This window comes from Pungitius pungitius, chromosome 1 (genome assembly GCF_949316345.1).
Source record: "Pungitius pungitius chromosome 1, fPunPun2.1, whole genome shotgun sequence".
In the NCBI taxonomy this organism is placed as follows: Eukaryota; Metazoa; Chordata; class Actinopteri; order Perciformes; family Gasterosteidae; genus Pungitius; species Pungitius pungitius.
The window spans coordinates 17,589,766-17,611,869 of record NC_084900.1 but is presented as its reverse complement, the minus strand read 5'-3'; the positions used below and the strand labels follow the sequence as shown (position 1 = coordinate 17,611,869).

At 45.2% G+C, this 22,104-nt stretch overlaps 2 protein-coding genes across 4 annotated transcripts; one reads left to right on the top strand and one right to left on the bottom strand.

Annotated features, from left to right (window-relative positions):
- Positions 1-1,407: 1,407 nt before the first annotated feature.
- Positions 1,408-5,956, top strand: smim29 (small integral membrane protein 29). The gene is made up of 5 exons (XM_062562734.1): positions 1,408-1,695; positions 1,988-2,320; positions 2,426-2,451; positions 2,559-2,664; positions 4,419-5,956. The coding sequence occupies exons 2-5, from the start codon at positions 2,213-2,215 to the stop codon at positions 4,485-4,487; spliced, it is 309 nt and encodes a 102-aa protein (XP_062418718.1). The 5' UTR covers positions 1,408-1,695; positions 1,988-2,212; the 3' UTR covers positions 4,488-5,956.
- Positions 5,957-6,691: 735 nt separating this feature from the next.
- On the bottom strand, positions 6,692-11,364 carry hmga1a (high mobility group AT-hook 1a). 3 transcript variants are annotated; one of them, XM_037477753.2, is made up of 5 exons: positions 11,289-11,364; positions 10,271-10,386; positions 9,477-9,557; positions 8,124-8,180; positions 6,692-7,496 (listed from the first exon to the last, which is right to left on the bottom strand). In XM_037477753.2, exons 2-5 carry the CDS (start codon positions 10,364-10,366, stop codon positions 7,428-7,430), a joined length of 303 nt encoding a protein of 100 aa, XP_037333650.1. In that variant the 5' UTR covers positions 10,367-10,386; positions 11,289-11,364; the 3' UTR covers positions 6,692-7,427. The 3 variants fall into 3 exon arrangements, with proteins under 3 accessions (XP_037333650.1, XP_062418719.1, XP_037333649.1); XM_062562735.1 differs by lacking the exon at positions 11,289-11,364 and adding an exon at positions 11,059-11,223; XM_037477752.2 differs by lacking the exon at positions 11,289-11,364 and adding an exon at positions 11,028-11,215.
- Positions 11,365-22,104: the final 10,740 nt, after the last annotated feature.

The window sequence follows — 22,104 nt, the reverse complement described above, 5'->3', positions numbered from 1 at the left end:
TTGGCCTTAAACTAGGGGGATGAATTGGTCGGGAGAGCTTAGAGAAGGTGTAAATTGGCCCTCATCCATTAAACACAAAGATGACTCTCAAATTGATCACAATGTTGCGCCGTACATGCTAAATCTGAACTGTTTGCTCATGTGTTTGCCATATCACATAGCACACATAGCACATTTAAATGCTTGTATGCCTCCAGCAGCAGTTTGAAAAACATAAAAATAGGTCAGAAAAGCTGCTCAGCGCTTAGACGTATGAAAAGGAAAGGATTGAGAACAGGAGTAGGGTCCGACTTTAGAACGGTTAACATTAGCTTCAAAGAGACAATGGTTTCTCTCTCGAAAAGGAAACCGAGGATTCCTCTCCACCTTGATGAGGTGTTGTCCCCTCCTTCTTCTATGGGTTTCTGGACGAAGATGACGGATTAAACAAGTCAAGCTTGGTTCCATCGCATCATTGGATGTTCAAAACTCCAACAAGTTCTCAGGACTTTTTCGGACAGAAACAACTAATAAAACTAATTTCCGTCATTAATACTACAGTGTTTTGTTTCTCTTGAACCGGTCCTCCTCTGATCAACTAAGGGTCACATTTTGGGAAATTCAATAGCGCGTCAAACTGCAAACTGCATTTAGTAAAAAACAAGGATATGAATTTGACATAGCAAAGAACCTGGGATGTCTGTATAGTATATGTTCAGCTTTGAATCCTCCAACATGGTGTGCATTGAGGTAAAGATTGTAGATGTCTCACACTCACATTGTTCAGCATTACCAATACGTTTTCCTTTCTATAATGTTTTTTTTGTTCAGTAACCTCATTTCTCACCTGCCCTCATGGATGATGGACCGTTTTTGACACTGTTGAAACGACAGGAGCATTTTTTTCAGCTTACCTCGATGGATAAAGGTCACGTGGTTATTTGTGGTAGAATTTCTTCAAACGTGCATGGTCCGTTGTGATGATGATGGCCCTCATCGTAGGCTTGATACTAGAACTCTGGTGCAGGTAAGGTGTGCGCCAACTATGAGCCAATCCGATAGAGTACTATCAGCCAATGAAATTGCAGAGGAGGGAACGCGGTCAGTTTTGAGCATGCACAGACGGTTTCACCACAGACAGCTCTTTATAACGCCATGTTAATTTACTAAAAAAAGATATGGCCATTTATCTGAAATTCTAGCGATGAAAATAAATAATACAAAAAAAATCGCCATATCAGCAAACGATGATGCTGTGTGAATTGTGTTATATTTGTGATCCCGGGCTCCAGTTGAAAATAATTCCATATCCGCCCCCACACAAACAGACTGAATCGCGCACAACCCAAATAACAAACACTGCAGCTTTGTTCGACATACATTTGGCGCAGTGTCGTGATGCTTTTATTGTGACGGACTCAGACCGGAAGTTCTGCCGACGGTGCGACACTGCTAAACTGCTAACGGAAGACAGCAGCCTGCGTACCACAAACACTCCCCCCCCCCTCTCTCCCTCCCCGCGCAGTGAGTGCTCGTTTGCTCGGATCGATCGAGGACGATGAACCGGCGTCCCGCGGCTCGTCGGGTGTAAAAACCTCGTCTTGTTCCAGCTCGTTTGTGCGATGAAACGACGCGTCAGCAGCGCCCGCGTCATCTAACGGTCACCGAGGCGCTAGCGGTGCGGACGTTAGCCGACGACCATTACCTTTCTAACAGGTGTGTAGCGCGTGACATGTGTGCCGCCGTTAGGTCACCGCGGGGGCTTTTATGTACGAAAACCCCCTGGCAGAATGAGTGATATTGTGGGTTCTTTTATTTCGTCTGCGTGGAATGTGATGTCACGGTGCTCGCTAGCAAAAAAAAAAAACAGAACTTCTATGGCGTTGAATCGGGCAGTTTGAACGCTCGAATCAATTTCCTCACTCGCGCTCATTCGGACAGAGCTGACGTTAATTCCTGAATAATACTCATCGCTGTGCGCGAAATCTCCCCCCCCCCCCTCCTCCAGATTCGTGGCTGATTAGCAAAGGGCAGCGATACCATGTGGGAGTCACATGAACGACGAGGATGAGGCATCAACAACAAGGGGGCCCCTTCAGGAAAGAGCCGCTGCTGCACACCGACCGCCACAGGGAGGGGGCTTGCTGCTTGTAGAGGCCCTGCACAAGCAGCCCCCCCCCCCCCCATCCTATCTGACCTCCCTCCACCCGTCACACCCCCTTGAACATATGCAATGAACATCACTACAGAGTCCCCTGCCATCGTTGATGGAGATGTGGCAGTCGGCTATGTGTTGGTGCCCTTTTTCCTCCTCACCGTTCTTGGAATAGCTGCAGCTGTGGTGAGTGTTCGTTGGCTGGAAAGTGAGAAGGTCGTCCATTTGTCATTGTGAGACCCCGCGTCATGCAGCGCACACCTAACCCTTTTAAACTGTTGTGTGTTACAGGTCATGTATATCCGAAAGAAAAGGAGGTAGGCTCTTCCATCGACACGCTGCACCATGCTTCGGTCTCTCTCTCTCTCTCCTGTGAACTCGTGGAACTCATTCAGTCAATGATTTCTTTTGTTTGGGCCCTCAGGATCGACAGACTCCGTCATCAGCTGTTACCAGTTTACACGTACGATCCATCAGAGGAGCTCAATGAAGCTGAGCAAGAAATGCTGTGGAAGGAGGAAGACACGAGGGTACGATGCTCCCTTTTTTGGGGAGGGTTTGGTCTCCTCTGAGACACTTTTTAAACTTTGGTGGGACAGAGTTGTGATACTACTGGAGGGAGTGTAGCTTCCAAAGACACTGTTGGTTGCGCCATAACGGTTCCTCATTTGGTCGGTTACTACCCCCTCCGACATAGAAACTTGGCTGCGAGAAGTTCTGTAGGAAGTACAGTGGTACACGTGTTTGTAGTAATGTAGCAGAAAAGTGTCACCGCCTCAAATCTCTCCCGATCGCTTTTGATGAATAGTTTCAGTTCCTCTTAAGTGATAAAATTGGTTATTAACATGACTGATACCACACTTTGCCTCTTTAAAACATTTCACAGAATCAATGTTTATGTTCAGTTAACCTCGGTTCTTAAACCCAGATCTTAAACCCCCCCCCCCCCCCCCCCTCCTCGCCACTGGAGTTCTTCTGATACCCCTGGTGGTCTAAATTAGGGCTGCAACAACGAATCGATGAAATCGATTAGAATCGATTATTAAAAGCGTTGGCAACGAATTTCATTATCGATTCGTTGTGTCGCGCGACTATTATCTTTGAGTATTAAAAGAAAGTTGCGCGCACCGCGCAGAGCTGAGGAAAAAAAAGTTGAGCGCTCGCGCAGCAGAACATCGGAGAGACCCGTACTACTGTTCTGAAACATGCGGAGGAAGAGAAGCCAATGCGACCTAAATATTTCACACTGAAATGGGGGGTGCGGGTCCTAGCGGGCAACGGGGGGGGGGGGGGGGTGCTGCGGTTTTCTTTGCAGCGCCAGTAGTTTTACGTTCTAATCGCCGCGCTCGACTTCAAGGTGTAACCTTTATTATTGTTCGGTCTGAAACAGCGCGCCCAGTGACGGGTGGTGCAGCAATATTGATGTCCGGGTGGAAATCAGGAGAAAGTTCGGTCCGGGATATTTTCGGGAGGGGCTTTGAAATTCGGGAGGGTTGACATGTCTCATTGTAAGATATGCAAAAGCGACATGGCCTGGCACGGGAGCACCACGGGGATGATTCATGATTTTGTGCCTAATATATTTAATTTGGCGGCTGTCATGTGATGTGTGTATGTTTTTTGTGTTAGTCCATTTTATTTGCTTACTTAGGGATGTTCAAGGAGCAATGTGTTAGTGCAAAAGATATTTAGGAAGTGCACAGTCAGTTCTATTTTTAATAAAGGGTTGGAAATTAATGTTTTTACATTTTTTATTTTTTTATCCGATTAATCGAACAAATAATCGACAGATGAATCGATTATTAAAATAATCGTTAGTTGCAGCTCTAGTCTAAATGCTCTTCTACTACTAGATAGAATAACACAACAGACTTGAAATGCTCCACTGGGTTAGTTCCAGTCAGACATGATGTGCACTGAGCCTTTAGGAACACTAGGTGGCGGTGTGGACATGCCGTTATCGTTATGATTCATAAAAAAAGGGGAAAAAACAATTATCAAATTGAGTTAAATATTGGTCACACAGGCTATTATTAGCCTGTGTGACTGTTATTATTAATATGTTCTTAAATGGTCTGTTCACCCAAAACAACATTCGGTCCCTTACGTAATAATCATGGCTTGCGAGCTCGGGGTCAGGGCAGTCTTGTTTTTGTTTTTTTGTGATTCGGTGAAATGAGTCTTCATATCACATTAAGAACAAGGTCACAAGTTCTTCGTTAGAAGGGATGTTGTGTCCTTTTTCAAAGTGAACGGACCAAACACTTGTGCTTCATGTCCTCAGATCGTACAAGGTTGGGCCAGAGGTTATCAACAGCGACGCCCTCTTCTGACCAAAGACATCAATGCATGATGGCGGTGAAGCATCGAACGTCTTTCAGGGCGGACGCCACCGTCGTCCTTTCAAGACACTTGTTTGTTGGTCACACTTTGATTTGTTATCCTTCCTATTTAAAGTGTACAGCCTGTTCATTTCTGTGGTTTCCGGTTCATATCCCTTTTGCCCAATAGACACGGCACCATTCATTAATTTATTTGAAAAATATTTATTGAAAGTTTTTTTCTTTTACTGTGGTATTCAGTCGTAGGACTCAGAGTTAAATAACGTGGGATATTTCTAAAGATGAAGGCTCCTGTGGGTTCACTCTGTTGTTTACAAGCATGATGCTGGAGTGGGCGGCGTGTGGCTTTTGCACTGACTTTAATTCAGGGGCAATGTTCACCGTACAAATGTTCTGCACTAGTTTAAAATCATCACTGCGACTGTGGCGTCGTTGTGAAGAGGTTGTTTGCAGTGCATTCAAATCCAAATATGGCTTCTTTTGGTGAAATGCTTTCAGTTTGCAAGTTGCATTTGTAGACATGAAACAATGTAGTTTCATCTCAAAATCAAAATGACAGATTTATAAGATTGGGTGAGTCAAATATTTGAACTGCTTTTTTTAAAGTTTAATTTCCACCTCTCGATTCCAGATTTTTTTTTGCTTTTGCCAAACCCTATGACTCTCGTCAATGGCACGTTTTAATAACACCAACCCCCTCACATCCACAAAATAAGCTGTGACTCGTGCCCTAAATATGTCCTGTCAAATGGCATCATACCAACAGAAATGTACCTCCAGCTGCAGATGAATAATATAGATCTGACTATCGAGCACTCAGGAAAAACCTCAGTTCTTTGAGAAAGCGTACGCTTTATTTGCCTTTGCCGCTGGGAATGTAGTCTTCATACAGATTGTTGTAGATGCAGTTTGGGCTTTTTTTTGGAGAGATTGTTCTACTTGTGATATTTGGACCTAAAAACAATTCTGGTAGAACACGCTCCTCGGCCATCTTAAACTCATTGTCTGAAAGCTTCATTTAAGAGGTTTGCAGTGGAATTAGAAACTATTAGTTGGCGCTAGTAAAACGGATTGGTTTGCACATAAATGTAACCGGACTACTGATGTAAATGTTGGGCAGCAATGTAGGAGGGTTTGTTGCTTTGAAAGGGAGCTGATTTAAGCATGAATAAAGTGATACGACTCCCTTAAGCTCATTGTCATCTCATGGAGTGCGATGCACACCTGGAAGTAGCATGACATCAAAAGACAGAAAAACTGTCAAAGAAATTCTTTATTGACCATTTCTGATACAAATTGTTGTAGGGCACCATAGAAATATAGACATTGTACATTTATATACGGTGTACATTAAAAAGAAAGATCGCATCCAATTGAGTTTACAGCGCGTAAAATGAATGAATGCAGTAGGTTGACATGACAGAAAAACAATGATACAGATGTAATCCAGAGTACTTTGAGGGGGGGCTACATGAAGTAGCCCCTATATCGGCCAAGTGGGAGAAGCGCCCAGTCGATCAAATGTCTTGTCCATAAGTATCTGAACCAAACATTTCAGTGCACCAGAAGAATAAAAACACCTGCTAAACTACCACAGTCAGCAAACGCAGTCGTCATGCCGACCGGTCTCCCTGGCTTGCTTCTCACATCTCATGACAGTCAGTTTAACACAAAAATAAAATAATGATAATAAAATCATTCCAACTCACACCAGAGGTTACATCTTGAAGAGAAAAAATAAAATAAACCCAGTTAAAAATGCAGTTACACAGTAAAGTAAGCCGTTGAGTGAGGTATGAATTCCAGGCCTCGAGTCGCCTGTTTGCAGTTTTCCGGGTCCGTAACTGAGGTTGTAGCAGCTTAAGGTGTGTGGGAAAACCCAGTTGAGTGGACTGTAACCGTGGGTTCGCTGACACTTCGAAATACAAACGTCTACCGTTTCCTTCAGAAGACTATGACTAGATGAGCGTTTCAGGCGGCGACAGGAGGGCCGAGCGAGGCGGAGCAGCGGCAGCTCGCTGGAATGAACAAATGCCGCGTTTCGCCGTACGAGCGTCTGGACACCGAGGACCACGCGAGGACAAAGATGCCGAAGAAACGGCGTTTTTAAAAGCTCCCTGAAGAAATGACGCTGATGCACTCTGCAAACTATCCTTAAAAACACACCTTTTTTTTTTTACAACATGAAAAGCAGCACACTCATGTTTTATGTGCGTTCTTTTTTTTTTTTAAAGGGTATGTAACCCGAAGGAACAAAAAAACAAGTAGTAATCAGACCAACGACACCTGTTAACATCTCCCAGCTACTCGCACAGGTCCTTGAAGGAGGTTCGATAGGTGTAACTACACCTACCGGTCGGATAGGGCAAAAATCAGTTAATGCAGATTTATTTTAAAAGTGGGAAAAAAGAAAATAACGCCCCTCTACCGCACGTTATTTTAAACGCTGAAGCTCAACTCCATCTATAATACGATGCAAAGGATAGGTCAACCACTTCACACGGACACACAAAACAAAAAGTATCGGTAAAATTCACCTTTGTCCAGTACAAAACAATGGAGGAAAAAAAAAAGTAATCTATATCCGCTCTATATGCCCCAACATCTCAGATGCGGAGGCAACACATCAGTAACATTAAGCAGAGAGAATGTTCTACAAACCGGTAAAACTGAAATGGCCGGGCTCCTCGGAGCGCACGTTTGTCCAGTATAAAAGATTTGTGATGACGCATTGAGAGAAGGACCGTTACCCTTCTTGTAATTCTTAGATCAAAAAGGTCCATCGTTCTATCCAGTGCGGCTGCATGATATCGGTACGGTGTTAACCCTCCTCTTGGCAAAGAGGGCTTTGTCGTGAACAGTGGTCATGTGGTGGCACCTGGTGTTGGAGATACAGCCCAGTTCTTGTTAACAGCAAGTCAGTATGTTGAGTGAGGTAGCATGCGTTGTAATTACTGGTCTTCATCTTCCTCTTCCTCCTCCTCCTCAGATGATTCCTGGGATGCCTTTTCTTCTTTCTCCTGTGACCGGAGAGAAAAAAAAAAAAAAAAAGGTTTTTGCTTGTAATAAAAACACTGAATGGTGAAACATGATTGCCCTTGGATAAAGCACTATGGCATGAAGAAGGCCCAGGGGAAGTGGGAGCCATCTGTAGTGAGATGTGATTCATGAGCGTGGTGAGTCACAATGAGGCATCCTGTTTTTGTTCCCTTGGATTTCCTGCTCTCACTCACTGCTGCCCAAGATGTTCATTCATAAAAATGAGAGCCAGGAGGGTAACTTTGGGTCATTGCTCTCTGTGACTAATCCAATCCAGACTTGTTGCAACGTACGCCCCAAACCACTCATGCACATGTCACAATGTTACTACAAGACTTTTCCTTGATTAAAAACATGCTTATTTGACCTCAAGTTTGCAACTAAAAAAAAAAAACCCAGAAACTTTCGAGACTCAACATTTGGACGCAGAGCACTCAAAAAAAATAAAAATAAAAAAGGAGGTCTCCTAACACACTTTACAAACCCAAATAGCTGTGATAAGCAAGAATGACTCATCAGAGGCCGGCTGGTGAAATAGAAATAAAGAAAAAGCATTTTCACCCTGCAGCCGGTCAAACGTGAGCACTGTCCAGTCATGGCACTCTTACCTCCTTCTTAGGTCTTCCCCTACGTTTCCCCACTGCAGCTGGGGCAGCTGCCGCCTTCTGTTGGGGGGGGGGGGAAGAAAAGGTTTACATGGTCAATAGAGCACCATCTAGGGGGAGAAATTACAGTTTAAAAAAAATGTCGGGCCAATTTACAAAGCTTGTTTTTCTATCCCGATGTGCTGGAGAAGGCACACGAGGGCCCAACAGTTAAAAAGTGAAACCAATGACCTGTGATTGAGTCACATTAGGCTGGGACAAACTTCTGTTTGTTAGCTAGCCGGTGTTTCCATTGGGACACAAACAGGAGGGGGGGGGGGGGCGCAACCCTGTGTCACTGAAAGCTCCAAGGAGCAACACAAAAACAGCAACTCATAATAGCAGGCAGTGATCGGGGAGGGCAAGCAGATTATATAGTTGAGCCATTACAGCTGTCATTAAGCACATTTACAGCCCAGTTTATTGCCTCACTGTGCTTTTTTTTCTCATTTATTGGGAAAGGTGGTCCTGGGAAGAAGAAAAAAAAAAAACACATCAGCAGTGGGCCTTAAGTTACTATAGGTTGAGAACCCCTGGTATAAACAATCCCAACCTCCACAGAGCTCTGCTTGTAGCGGCCTGCAGAGGGCAGGAGTACCCCTGTAATGAGACCGATAGAAAAGGGGGCATCGGGTTCATTGGCTATTATCTGGAAGGCCGACGGGAAATGCACACAGGGCACTCCAGTTGGCCCGGCCACCTGGTCCGAGGCTCAGAGACAGCTGGCGGAGCGGAGACACAAACCCTCTGCAGCGCGCTCAACCTGCATCATGCATGTGCGACTCAGTCCTCCGCTCTTCCCTTTCCCATACATAGCAGAGAAGACTGAGCGCACGGGGGAGCTGGAGCGTCGGGGGGCAGGGACGAGAAAAATCAGTTGTTGCTATGGAGACGGTTGGCAAAGAAGAACTAGGGCTGTGTGCTGGGTGGAGGCGGAGGGGCGCTCGGTGTCGGCTCGGCAACAGTCTTGCGGCCGCTGCACCTGCAGCTAACTGTGTGAATGACAAGCTGCAGGAAGCTGGAGAACAGGAAGTACAGGGTGCACATTACTTTGAAAAAAAAAAAAAAAAAGAAGTAAGGCAGTAAACCAAGGTCCTTACAATGGGGAAACCCAAGCCAGGCTATTTATGTCTTGAGAGGATGGGGTTATCAACTGTAAAAGCGGTCATCAACCAAAATGAATGGTTGCAAAAGAGAATTCATTGAGAGGCCGGGCCTGCTTTGGACGTTATTGTGGTTACTTGTCCCTGAAACAACGCGTGATAAAAAAAATAAAATAAAAAAGAGGAAGCACACCCGCGGACGGCATTGACTTACTTTTCCCTTTGTGGCCGTCTTGTTTTTGCTGCCCTTCGGCCGTCCTCTGGACCTCTTTGGAGCCGGCGACCCGCTTGGTTCCTGGACGAGTCGAGACAGGGGAAATAGGTTGCGTTTTACAAGCGATGCGTTGGGACACTTTACATATTATTGGGAGGAGCCGGCCCCTGCAGAGAACAACACGCACCCGACTGTCACGCGTAAAATTAAAAGGACAGTACAAATAAATAAATTAAAAATATATATAAAACTCGGCGCCACGCGTTGCTGTGGCAACTCAAATTCAAGAGCCTCGATCCCCGTGATGCCCTGTGGTTGCGAGGCGTGTCGTAGCACACCGCGCTCCTGTTCTGGCGTGTTTACATCTGCAGCTCGTGGCAACAGAGCAATTCAATACCGAAACACTGCTACGTTGAGTGACAGCTATACGAGCCATTCTGCTGGTCCCCTCGGCCGGGTCATCCATTACATGACTGGTAGAGGTGGGAGGAGGGGGGTGTTCAAGAGGTGTTTGGTTACTGGTTGCTTACAAACTGCTCAGACACAGCGGAAGTTCGGTGTGGAGGTCAATGAGGGGCCGAGCGAATGGTCATCATGGAAAAAGCCGGGGGCTCATGTTATGGATATGGTTATGCACGATGCTTACCTGCAATGACATCTACCTGAGCACTATGGAACAGATGCCACCAAAGCAATGGTTTTTGTTTCCTGGTTTGAAAAAAAAACCTCTCCCGTGAAAACGCGCAAGACCGGATGCAATGACCCACTTTGACGCATAAGTTGGCACTACTTACGTCAGAGGTCTTTACTTGGGGCTGCTTGCGGGGTCTTCCACGCCCCCTCTTCTCTGCTGCCTCCTCTTTCGGCGAGACGGTCCCCTTGTCGCTCATATTTTCTCAGCTCTTCGGACCTACAGAACAAAAACCACACGGGTCAGGGAGAATACACAAGGGGCTTTGCAGCTCGCTGACCGCAACGACAACTAAACGCGCACACACACACAACGAGAGCGGAGTAACCGCAGATCGGTGACGCGTTCAACTCCGATTAATCCGCGCTTATTCCCAGGTCTATTTCGGTCTCCTTCACGCCGCCACTCAAACGACGGGATTGACACCGAATGGTAGCGTGATTGCGCATAATTCTGCAAAATCAACCCCCCCCCTCCCCCTCACCGACCATGTTGAGAGCCCCCCCCTCCCTCCCTCTATAGATCTCACAGCGTGTCTGCACGCCGGAGACACACACACCGACCCGTACAATGGTGGTGGTGTGTGAGTGTATGCGCGCGCGCGCTAGGGGTGAGACTCCCCTTAAAAGAGGACCTACACGGAGACGTTTAAAATAATATCAATAATAATTATAATAATATCAATACAACCGAGCGAGGTGCGCTGGGTTCGCGGCGGTGGGAAGCCCGGACGTTCAACAAAAGGCGGCTTCGCATTTAAAGCGTGCAACCCCACCTCGAGCTCGAGCGCTCCTCTAATGCATTAAAACCCGCTTTAAAGCATGCAGAAAAAAGAAAAAACCAAAACACAAGAATCTCACCCGCGGTGCCGCTGCTGTTTCCTGCACTGACCTATCGCTCGGCTGTAATCGCTGCTCTGAATTTAAGACCAAATGTTTCCTTTAAGCCTGGCTGGTTGTACCCGGTTAAAAAGCCCTCTATAGGCTGCAGCTTTTATTCGTCAGGCGACGCACGGCCCGCCCCCTTCAGACCCGGGCGCGTGAAGCGAGGGGCGCGTGAAGCTCCCAATTAAAACAACGGGACGGACTTTTAAGACTAAAATGAGCTTGTAATATTCTTACCGGCGGCTTGAGAAGTTTGTTCCTACCGCGTCCTATAAATAGCACGTGTGTCTCGTCGTCTCCGGCAGTAAACGGGGGGGGGGGGGGTAATTTAAAGAGCCGCCCTCATGGGGAGGGCGGAGGCATAAATGGGCCACCAGAGGAGCAGTTGGACATCCTTCTTATTCCCGTTTGATGACAAAATATCTATACGCATGGGTTTCAAGTTGGAGAATACACAACGGTATACATATACAACGGTTACCGTGTGTATAAGAGTACATGCGAGAGTGCACAGTGATGGTGAGTGAACTCGGACCCCCCCCCCCCCCATATTTATTTTCTTACAGCAAGCGGTGGAATACACATTTAGGTACAAACAACACAATTTAAAAACTGCAATGCAAAACAGGGGTCAATGCAGGTAAGTAAGCAAATGTTGCATTTTTTCATGTGCTAATTCACCTCTGAAGTGAAGTGGAATATATATATATATAACTTGAAGATGTATGTTTGTTGTTTTCTAGGATTGAATTAACCGTTTTAAATGGTATTTTTGATCAGTAAATTACATGTTTGTGTTTTGTTTTTTAAATCTTTTTTCTTTGTCTTTTTGGGGAAATAATTCAAAGAGCCTAAAGCAACCCCTGGGTTACTCCTCTGTTCTCTGTGGTCAATTGATGAGTAAAATAAACCTCACCCACTCCTGCCTCTTTCATTCATACAGACACAGGTAAACCCTCCCTGTGATTCCCACTCTGTGCAGATGTGACCTCGTTCCATTTGGAAGCGATCGGATGTCCGCTGCACAGGGGTGTGGTCGGACGCGGAGGACACGAGGTGACAGACACACACTAAACTCCTCTCAAATCAAACCGCCTACTGGCACTTCTCACACCACGGTTTGTCATGTAAATGAACGGCCCACCTGGAGCCGACGGCTCCTCGACTACGCAATTCAAAACATATCCATACAGAAACACATACATATAGAATGTGTAGTGAGCTGTGAGGGGGTCGAGAAAGTTGTTTTTCACTTCTCAAACAACTTGAGAACAAACACATTCAATCACTTCGTCATCTGCAGGGAGACATCGACGTACTGTACGCACATGACGGGGGGTTTCACTGTAAAGGGGATTGCATTGGGCATGAATGGAGAGCGCGCTTTTCTCAATGAGTCCAATGTTCTGCTCAGCATGTGCTCGCCTTGCATGCCACACCCCCCCTCGCCCCCCTCTCTTTCCCTCTGCCCTCCCCATTTCTCACTCTATTCACTTCCTTCATCTCTATCTTCCCTTAACTACTTTGGCCCCATCCCCCACAGCCTCACACATCTCTGCCATACCGGCCCCTCGGAGTGGGGATGGGGACAGGAAAATAGGTCCACTCTGTGTGAGTGTGTGTTTGTGTGAGGAATGTGGTCCGTCTCGGAGGTTGGCACCACCTGGAGACCGATGAGGGGACTTGACAGTATGACTGATAGTAGCATTTTGTTTGTTCCGAAGTGAAAAAGTGGCTTATAGACATTGCATAATCCGCCCGGACACCAGAGACTTATTGCGCAGTGGCGTTTCTCCTCATTTCACATATTTTCTCCATTCTCATGATCACTAATGGACATTTAGGGACGTAATTCATTTATTGGCTTATCTTGAAGTCAGGTCAAAATCTTGTCCATTAGTTACTTTGGCTCTTTTATATTTATTCAGAGAGGATTTTACATCAGATCACCAAAACGCTTTTTCAGTTGGTACATTTTAACCGAGGCTACGCTAAATGAACGAACGGCCTCTTATCACAGAATGATGCATGTTTTCTCTAAATGAATGACCAGATTGACCCCCCACCCGACCCCCGGTGCACAAGAACGCTGCGAAACCACCACGTTGATTTAAATGCTAATCCAAACAAACACTTCCACGTCAGACGGCCTCTTCGGTGTCGTCTCCGCAGACAGAATCCTATTAACCATCAGGGGGGTCTCTCCCCCCCCCGTCCATGTCCTTCTGCCCTTTTTCCGCCCCCACCCCCACCTCCTCCGATCCGCTCGTCCGTCTGCCCCTCCGGCCTGCTCTCCAGCTCTCTCCAGCAGTCCATTTTTAGGCGCTGCGTAAAACCGCCGGAGTGCCGCGGCCAAACCAACTAACAGATGCGCACAGAACATCCCATTCCTGCCCGAGAGCTGGGGTTTCCCCCCCCCCCACCCCCGATTGTGCTCCTGTTGGCCCTGGATGAGCCTGAACATGACTAACGCACACACACACACATGCACTTCCACCAGAGGGGAGAGGACAAGTGTGGAAGCAGTTGAAAGGCGAGGTGGGCGGGGATGGGAATATTTGCGTGGGTGTCTTTTTATATTTCTGCGAGGGGGCGGATGGAGGTTAGTGGGCGGGGGGATGGGGCCCGGCTGATTCAGTCCATGAGTAGTATCTGACTCACACAAACAGGAAGTAGCACGTGCTGCTTGTTTAGGGGCCACGCCGCTGTATTTAGGTGACACACTGAGGGATAATAGGAGCTTGTACACTACCTACTTCCCTCTCCTTGGGGCGGTGACTCTGACTCAACGCTCCGCTCTCCCTTTTTAAATAGTTTTATATCCACATCTTGACATTTGTGCACTGAGATCTGGCGGGTGGATCAGTCACTCTGTGACTCAAGCTTGTGAAATTTGAAAAAAGCGCCGTATTTCAAACTTTTGTTTGCCGACCTGCGGCCCTGACATGCCCACATGTCTCTCACTTGGTTGAAAATATGCATGTTGTATTTGATGTTCTGTAAGACAGATATGCTCACTTTCTCCTTCCAACTAATTAAATCATTTTAGTAGAATGCCCTCCAACCAATCAGAATCATGCATGCAGTGCAGCTTTTCCATAAATAAATATTCAAGGTGTCCACTACTCCTTCTTTAGCTTCGTTACGATAAAATCCATTAATCCCAAGAGGCTTGGCGCCTCCCCATGTAGGTCAGAGGTCAGGGTCAGATCCAGTGGAGCCTCTCTGAAGCCGACAGCCATGATGCAAAGACACAATTTGACTGCAGCAGCTTTTTAAAATAATATGTAATAAATAACATTACAAATGCAATTTTGTCTTGCGAGTATGATGTGGAGGTATTTAGGCACTTTAAAATGTAAAGTTAGTCCCTGTGATCATGGTCACTAAAAGGCAGTGTGCTGCTTCTACCAATAGGTGGCAGACTCAAATTACATTTACCAAATGACATCTCTGAGCAACGACTCCATCTCGTGGTGATGCGCGTACATGAACAGCAGAAAATATCTCCTCCTTCCCTGAAAAAACATCCACCCATGGTAGGATTTCCTCTGAGCGCATGCATTTCCGTTGCGGTGTGTGTTCGTGCTTCTGTTCCTCCACATGATCTCCCCTCAGCTTGTCTGCACACAGTGGTCCCGTCCAGCAGAGGGTGGTCTTACTCTGAGAAATCCTCAGCTCCGGTTTTCTCACCTGAGTCGGAGAGGTGTTGCAGGTTTGCTGTCACAGAGACAGAAAGACGACGAGGTGAACATGAATCAAAGGCAGACGCGTCTGGCAATCGCCGTGGCAACGTGGTTCCAAATGCATCTACTGGAGACCATCAGTGAAAAGAAGCCCTTAAAGTGTGTTTTAAAGGTACGGCCCACAGCGTGGTATAAAGCCTGGCTATCATTAAGTTACTGCTTCACCCAAAGGGCCGGCGTCGGGTCTAAATCCGACAAAAGCAGAGAAAGAGAGCAGCCGGGGGGGCTGATGCATTCAGAGCGGTGACCTTGGTGACGGCGCATCTCGAGTTTTAGAATTCACGCTCTCCCTTCTGTGTCCCACCTGATTGATCAAATGGGAAAGGGGGGCGCGGCGGCCCGTCCCCGGCCTGTCAAGTCCCGGCGTGGCAGCCGCAGTCCCCGGAGAGCGCAGCGAGCGCGGCCTGCATCTGTGCCGGTTACTCGCAGTAACAGAACTGGGCTCAGTTTTATCACTGTTTTTTATTTCCACTGGGAACCGAGAGCAGATTCCCTCCGCAAAGCCACAACAAATAGGAGGCGGGCTTCACAGTTGGGGATAAAATGTTTACAAACTCCTCTTCAAAACAGGATCCAGGTCCAGCCGCAGAGTCAAGTCTCATTGACTGTGATTTGAGTTCCAGGGCCACAGAAGGCGTCATGCAACTTAAAAAATCTCTTCAAAAGAGTACGGATTTAGATTCCATTCATTGAGCACCTAAATCTCCCAAAATGCAGCTTGAAGGCAGGGTTGGAGATTTGGGGGCGTTCCGCTAGCAGCGGTTAGAGCCTTGAGCCGTTGGCATCAAGCAGCTACCTCTGCCCACCTACAGATCATTTTCATTTTTCCCAACTGAAGATCAGTAAAGTGGCTGCACAAACATAAATAAATACTCATATATACAGGAAGGACATGCATTCACCTGGTAAGCAACACATCCGCGTCTTTGTTGGTTAACAGTGTCTAGACAGGTAAGAAAAGAAGAGGGGGAAGGTTTCAGATGAGCAGATCGCGCCGGGAGCCTGCAGCCCAGCTGCTGTGTCTGAGAGGTGGCATCGTGGTGTCTGGAGTGATATCGTGTGACGGATGCCGCTCCCTGACACCGGGGCGTCCGCCTCTGGCCTCGACCACGTGCCGGTGTTCGGTATCCCGTGGAAGCCGGTGTCAGACGGCTGCCTATTGGTGATCCATCGGAGTTGCTGAGGATGGACTGTGGCACTGCGCCCCATGGGGGGATCTGGCTGAGAAGGATGGGCCTATTTGTAATGCAGAGGGGGCCCCAAAGCTGCATTAACTATTTAAGTGTGGTTGTCTCGGGGTATCGGTACACAAGTAGCACTGAAACCAAGTAGAGCAAGACGGTGTAGTGTTAATGGTGATGTATGGGCTCCGATTAATTCTCCAGTCTGACTGATTATCCAGGTACATCATGTATATTATGATCGATGCCTGGAATTATATAGCAATAGTTTCACATTTTATTCAATATGAAATGGAAACTACATCTTTAGGAGGAAAGAGGATACTTTTTCATGCACTGGTCAATTCAACTCAGATGGAAAACAACTATCAGAACATTTTTGTTCTCAGTCTGAGGGGGATTTGTCTGGAGAACTGGAGGTGTGCTGGTTGTATGGAGCAAGGCGCTGAGCCCACTGCCGCTTGTACTGGGATGGGGTAAATAAAGGGTACATTTCACTGTTGCTGTGTGTGACAACCTCCTTTTGAATCAAATCAAGGTTGATTTGATTTAAAGGCTGTTTTCTCAAAAACGGACTCTGAGTCAGAAATCTCCGCCTACAAGCAGCACTTGCACCACCAACCTTTCCTTTCTATACTCTGAAGGTTGTTCATTCAAAGACTGATCCAAAGCCCTGAGTTACAGAACATGTTATTTCAGAAAACATGGCCAGAATATGTCTGTAAATAAAAATCATATTCAAATTGAATTAATTGACCGAGTAAAACTGTTGACTAACATCAGAACGAACAACTGAACAAAACAATAATCGTGAACCTAACTTTATCTCAGACTCAGATTTCTGCAATTCAGCACATGATTTAACCTTAATTCCATATTGAGACACTGACCCTGACCCCAGATGAAACAGGTTAACGAAGCTTGGAATGTTGTAGTTGCCGCTCAGCACGTCCAGTAAATGAAACGTCAGAGGGGCTTCGCCTTTGCTTGGTGTTTGTTTGCACTTCCCAACAGACGCTGTGAGGAGGTGTACTTGTTAAACTTTCTACACATAGTCAATATCTGTGTCTGTTCTCCTGCTCTTAGCAGGACAAGTCTTGAATACTGTGAAAAGGGAGAAAATTGATTCCACTGTACCTCTCCTTCTCTAAATTTGTCACCCCGAAGCCCGTCTTGTAAACTCGCCCTTGGTGTCGATTGGCCTGAGGGATGGAGGAGCACGGGGGAGTAGCTGGGTGCAGGAGTGAGCTATCCATCCTCGGTACCTGGGAGGAGGAGGAGGAGGAGGAGGGGGGGGGGTGCAGGGGTGCAGGGCAGTTTTCCACCTGCTGAATGAATCATCGCTTAGTCCATTCTGCAGCCGCAGTCCAATTAACCAAAAGGGACCCTTGGAATACAGTTAGGTGGTATGATTAATTACACGGTTATGACAATACACAAAGCTCACAATCTCCCAAAGGGCAAGTAACCAGCGCGGCCTTTCCTTTTGGCTTCCTTTTCAAGTGTCGTCCACTTTGAGAGTACGATGTTGTTATTGGAGGTTTTGCTGACACAGAGAAACTAATCACGTCATGTATCTGTGAACTTGGTGGAATCACCCACACCCAAGCAGACACATGCACAGCTTTCAGTCCCGTGTGCAAAAATGCACACTGAACACTAAGCAACTCAAAGCAGTTATCATTTACCTCCTAGATGCTTTCGGTCTTAACAACGCTAGCTAGCTAGCTAGCTCCTAGCGAGTATTTGAACATCTTGATGCTAACAATGTAGCCTAATGGTGTTGGGAGGGAAACGTTTGGTGGAATGAATCACGCTTTTCCAGCGACCCAACATGAGTTCAGAGGCCCGTATTCCTGGAGACAAATCTCACTTAAGGCTGCCATGTTGACATCTGTGAGCATGCAAACAACATCCAAACGTAGGGGCTTAAACTTCCTCAACCATCAACCATATGCTGTCACACAGGGAACTATTGACTATGGCACAAGAAAGGAGTAAAGCAATTCTTGGTTTACTGTTGTTAGCTGTAAATGTTTGTGTGTTTATGTGCGGTGAAGTATGTACGTGGGGCCAATAACTGCCAGAGCCAGTGGTGCATTGCAGTGAGCATTTACGTATCTCAGCAGCCAATCAAAGTGCGGCCGGGGGTCGACGTCTTGATATAGTTATTTAGGGTGCAATTATTTCCTTCTACATGGCCCGTGACAAAGCTCTTACTCTTACTACTCCAGCTCATTTAAATGGTGCCTTTCATTGAACATAAAATAAGGCAGAGGAGAAGGTTGCAGGGAAAGGTTAATGGGACTGACACAAAGGCCAGACGGCAGACCACGTCTAGCCGGGGAGTGTCACATCCTGCTTTCTTCAAAGCCCACACAAGGAGCCAATTAAGCCTGATCAGTAATTAAGCCAAACCCCGGCGGCCAGGATCTGGTTTTGTCTTTCTGGGGGACTACAGCCACTCTCTGAGACAACTGCGGGTAATGACCTCCATCCTTCTATCAATGATACGCTCACACATTGACGTCTGACTGCTGGCCACATCCGCTGCAAAAGGTCACGGAGGATGTAACAATGGGATTAGAGGGAGGGAGAGATAAGAAAGTATTTCAAGGAGGGTTTGGTCAATTTGGAGAAAGAATGCCTGTGATCTCCATTCAAGGTGTTGCAGTGCAGAAGATAAACAGTCAATTTCTATTCCTGGCACGTGTGGTTTGTTTTACTACAGAGTCAGAACAAAAGTTAACATCAATACAAAAAAGTTTTGCGTAATTTGTTTAAGGCATTCATTCATCAGACAAAAACTGTGCTTTTGTGCCTTCCAGGTGGTTTTTAGTAGGTTTGACTTTGTAATGTCTTTCATTCAAATCACAAGACAGGTATAGATAGTGTTTTTCTTCACAGTAGAACATAAGAAAGCAACAACAAACAGACAATCAGCATAGAAATGACATTTAACAAGGTAGAAAATAGAGCATGTTCATTGGATTTAAATGGCAAATCCCTCTACTATATCTCATGTTTTGAACCAAAGTGCAAAAACAAGTTCTGCTTTTGAGAGTCATTGGTAGCCGACCTTTATGATATTGTATGTTACCTTAAAACAGGGTCAAGCTAGACCCACACTCCCCCCACCTTCCCACCGACCCAGGTTTTCCTAAGGGAATCTGGTGCACTAAAAACAAAACCACTGTGGCCCCCAGGGGCCGCCGAAATAAAACAACATGACGGTTCCTATCAAAGCTTTATTGAATATCTAGCACCACTTTTCTCTCGATATTTGACATTTAATCTGACTGTTAGGAGTGAGCATGTTGGACCGCGTTGTCTGAAGCTCAGCTGGATTAACAGTGGTAAAGAAAAAAATCTTACCATGATGTATATTACACACTAAATATTGCATGACAGCACATCCTTTGATGAGGCTGGCATTGAAGCTGGAATTGTTATTGCTATTTGTTTTGCCATTAGTGTTGCAAGCTGGTGTACATTGAAATTCATCCCAGCTTCTATATATAATAGACAAAAAAACAGCTGGTCCAGTTGTAGAAGGAAAACCGAAACAGTCTAAAGCAAAACACACAAACAGAATATGTCCAAACATCATATGGTGATAGTCTTAGTCTTAATGAGCTAAATCAATGTAGGATAGTTTATTAAATTACATAAAATCAGACTATTGCATATTTAATTTCATAGTACAACTTAACTCACCATTCTATCACAGCGTCATTTAAGAAAAAAAATCTTTGTTTCATCATTTTCATGTTCCCTTGTGATAGAAATTATTAGTATTATAAGTATTTACTTAACGGAATAGATGATCAGGTCAAGTTTTAAAGGTTTTTTATATTATTAAGTTGTGTCATCTTTTGAGGACACGCCCTTGGACCAACTTTGAGTAAAAGCCGGTTCACAAGTCGCTGTAAGTCTTTCAGGGGATCGGCGAAAGCCACAGATCACAGGGTTCTTTCATTTGCTGTTGGCTTTTATGAATATAAGATGAATACATATTTTATGTGCAAATATCTGGGAGGTTTACCTCTTCTGTCCCATACAGTTTTCAGGTTTATCTGTTCCATACCAAACACATTTGAGCTGTTTTAAATCCTCAAAGAACCAAGAACACAGACTCAGTTATCCTCAACACTGCAACTGTAAATGCAGTTTAGTTTTGATGAGGGGTATCGCAAGCAAAAGCAATTAAGATAAGCTGGAATGCGCAATGTGCTTTTTAGGGGGCATATTTAGACCAACCCATGACTGTATTTACATTTTTCTTTGTGACCACGGGGCTAAATCCACAACAGGATGCTGGATTCTAATTCTACTGCACACATTTGCATTCTGACAGAAGCTAAATCAGTGTATATTTTGCTGATATAACCTCAAATGCTTTTTTTTCTTTGTAGCTGGCCATTGATAATCCTGTTGAATAAACATCATTTTCATGTGTAAATATTTCCGGGGGTTCATCCTAGGCACCCTTCTCTCCCACGCGATACAGGTTCATCTGCTATAAAAAAAATAAATAAAAAAAACACATTGTAGTTGTGTTCTGACTGCAGCTGCTTCTGAAGATTAAAACCAACAACGACTTATCCGGCACGCGGTGAATGTGAAGGCGGTTTGGTGGCTTTTTCCAAATAGGGCGTCTCAATGTATAACAATGACTCTTGGCTGCTGCTGCAAACATTTCTCTGAATTGGATTTAACGTCGCGCAGCGTACGGTGGGCAACATTCAGATCCCAGATAAACCGTGGCAACGGATAAAAGGAGACGAAGGAGAATCTGTGATGCAGGCTCACTGATTTTAAGAGTGCAGTGTATACTGACCGAGCTGGAGTTCATTTATTGAGTTATTAAAATGTGATTTTTCATTTTTTGCCTTCTTCTACATTACATTACACGTCATTTAGCTGACGCTTTTATCCAAAGCGACGTACAATAAGTGCATTTCCACATAGAGATACAAACTCAGAAGAACAAGTAACAAGAAAGTACATTTTTCATCAAATAAGCGGTTTCAAAACATGTTATAGAGAAGTGCCATTATAAGTACAATTTAAGTGCTTGCTATTGTTGCACCAATACTTCAAATGAGAAGCTACAGCGAGGAGACGGCCTACTTGGCTTAGCATAAAGACAGGAAACAAGGTGTCTCTGGTGGATGTTATTTATTTGATTATTTGTGCAGGTAGGTGGATTTTGCCATCTTAAGAAGGGGTGGAGTTATAGCTGTTCCACCCAGTCTTTATGCTAAGCTAAGCTAACTATTTGCAACTTTCCATTTTCCAAACAAACGTGAATTTGGTATGAAATGAATGAAGTAGTTATTCAGCATAATTTCCACAGTGTTGAGTTGTTCTTTAAGCAGAAAAACAATAACTTTGTTTTTTCTTTCTTATCATAAATAAAACGTTTACTCTGTGACTGTATTTGTGTTTGGTTGCCTGGCAACCCAACAACATTTACAGGATCCTCGTTTGGGTTTTGGCTAAATACAGGTCCAACCATTTCTTCACCACTTATTTTTTAAGAGGCAAAGTAGCATTAATAATACATTAGAAATTCATTAAAATAGTCCCGAATGGGCCTCTATGGATTAGTAAAGAGGTCGACATGAGAAAAGAGCAAAGCAAATTTAGAAGCTTCCCACTCCGATCCGCAAATCACCTGAATGTATAATTTAAAGTCAAACAGCTTCTCCATTTTGATGCCCGTTATGCTTTGCACTTTAAACCCTCAGATATTTATTCACAAAGAGTGAAAAACCATTTAGTTTGGCAACTGTTGCTCATCCAAATGATGCTATGTCGGAATTGTTTGTTGTGCTCGTTCTGCCACGCTGCCGGACCACAAGGAGACAAATCCAGTTTGGAAAAGAAAACCCCCTGATAGTAAATTTCTAAATATATGAAGCAAACAAAAGAGAAATTGAATATAGCCTACTTCTATTTATGAAGTTGGAACAAACAGAATGTTTGTCATTCTTGCACGAAAGAATCACTTCAAGACCAAAGAAAGGGGATTAAATACAAGTCAATGGAATAATACATTTACTCAATCATTCTTTGACATACAATTTGACTTCACAAAATATCCCTGAAAGTGGAAACCCT

Coding starts and splice junctions, on each gene's coding strand:
- smim29 (XM_062562734.1), top strand. CDS start 2,213: ATGAACATCACTACAGAGTCCCCTGCCATCGTTGATGGAGATGTGGCA. Junction 2,321..2,425: donor TTGGAATAGCTGCAGCTGTG/GTGAGTGTTCGT, acceptor TGTGTGTTACAG/GTCATGTATATCCGAAAGAA. Junction 2,665..4,418: donor GGAAGGAGGAAGACACGAGG/GTACGATGCTCC, acceptor TCATGTCCTCAG/ATCGTACAAGGTTGGGCCAG.
- hmga1a (XM_037477753.2), bottom strand. CDS start 10,366: ATGAGCGACAAGGGGACCGTCTCGCCGAAAGAGGAGGCAGCAGAGAAG. Junction 9,558..10,270: donor CCCAAGTAAAGACCTCTGAC/GTAAGTAGTGCC, acceptor CGACTCGTCCAG/GAACCAAGCGGGTCGCCGGC. Junction 7,497..8,123: donor GGGGAAGACCTAAGAAGGAG/GTAAGAGTGCCA, acceptor CTCCGGTCACAG/GAGAAAGAAGAAAAGGCATC.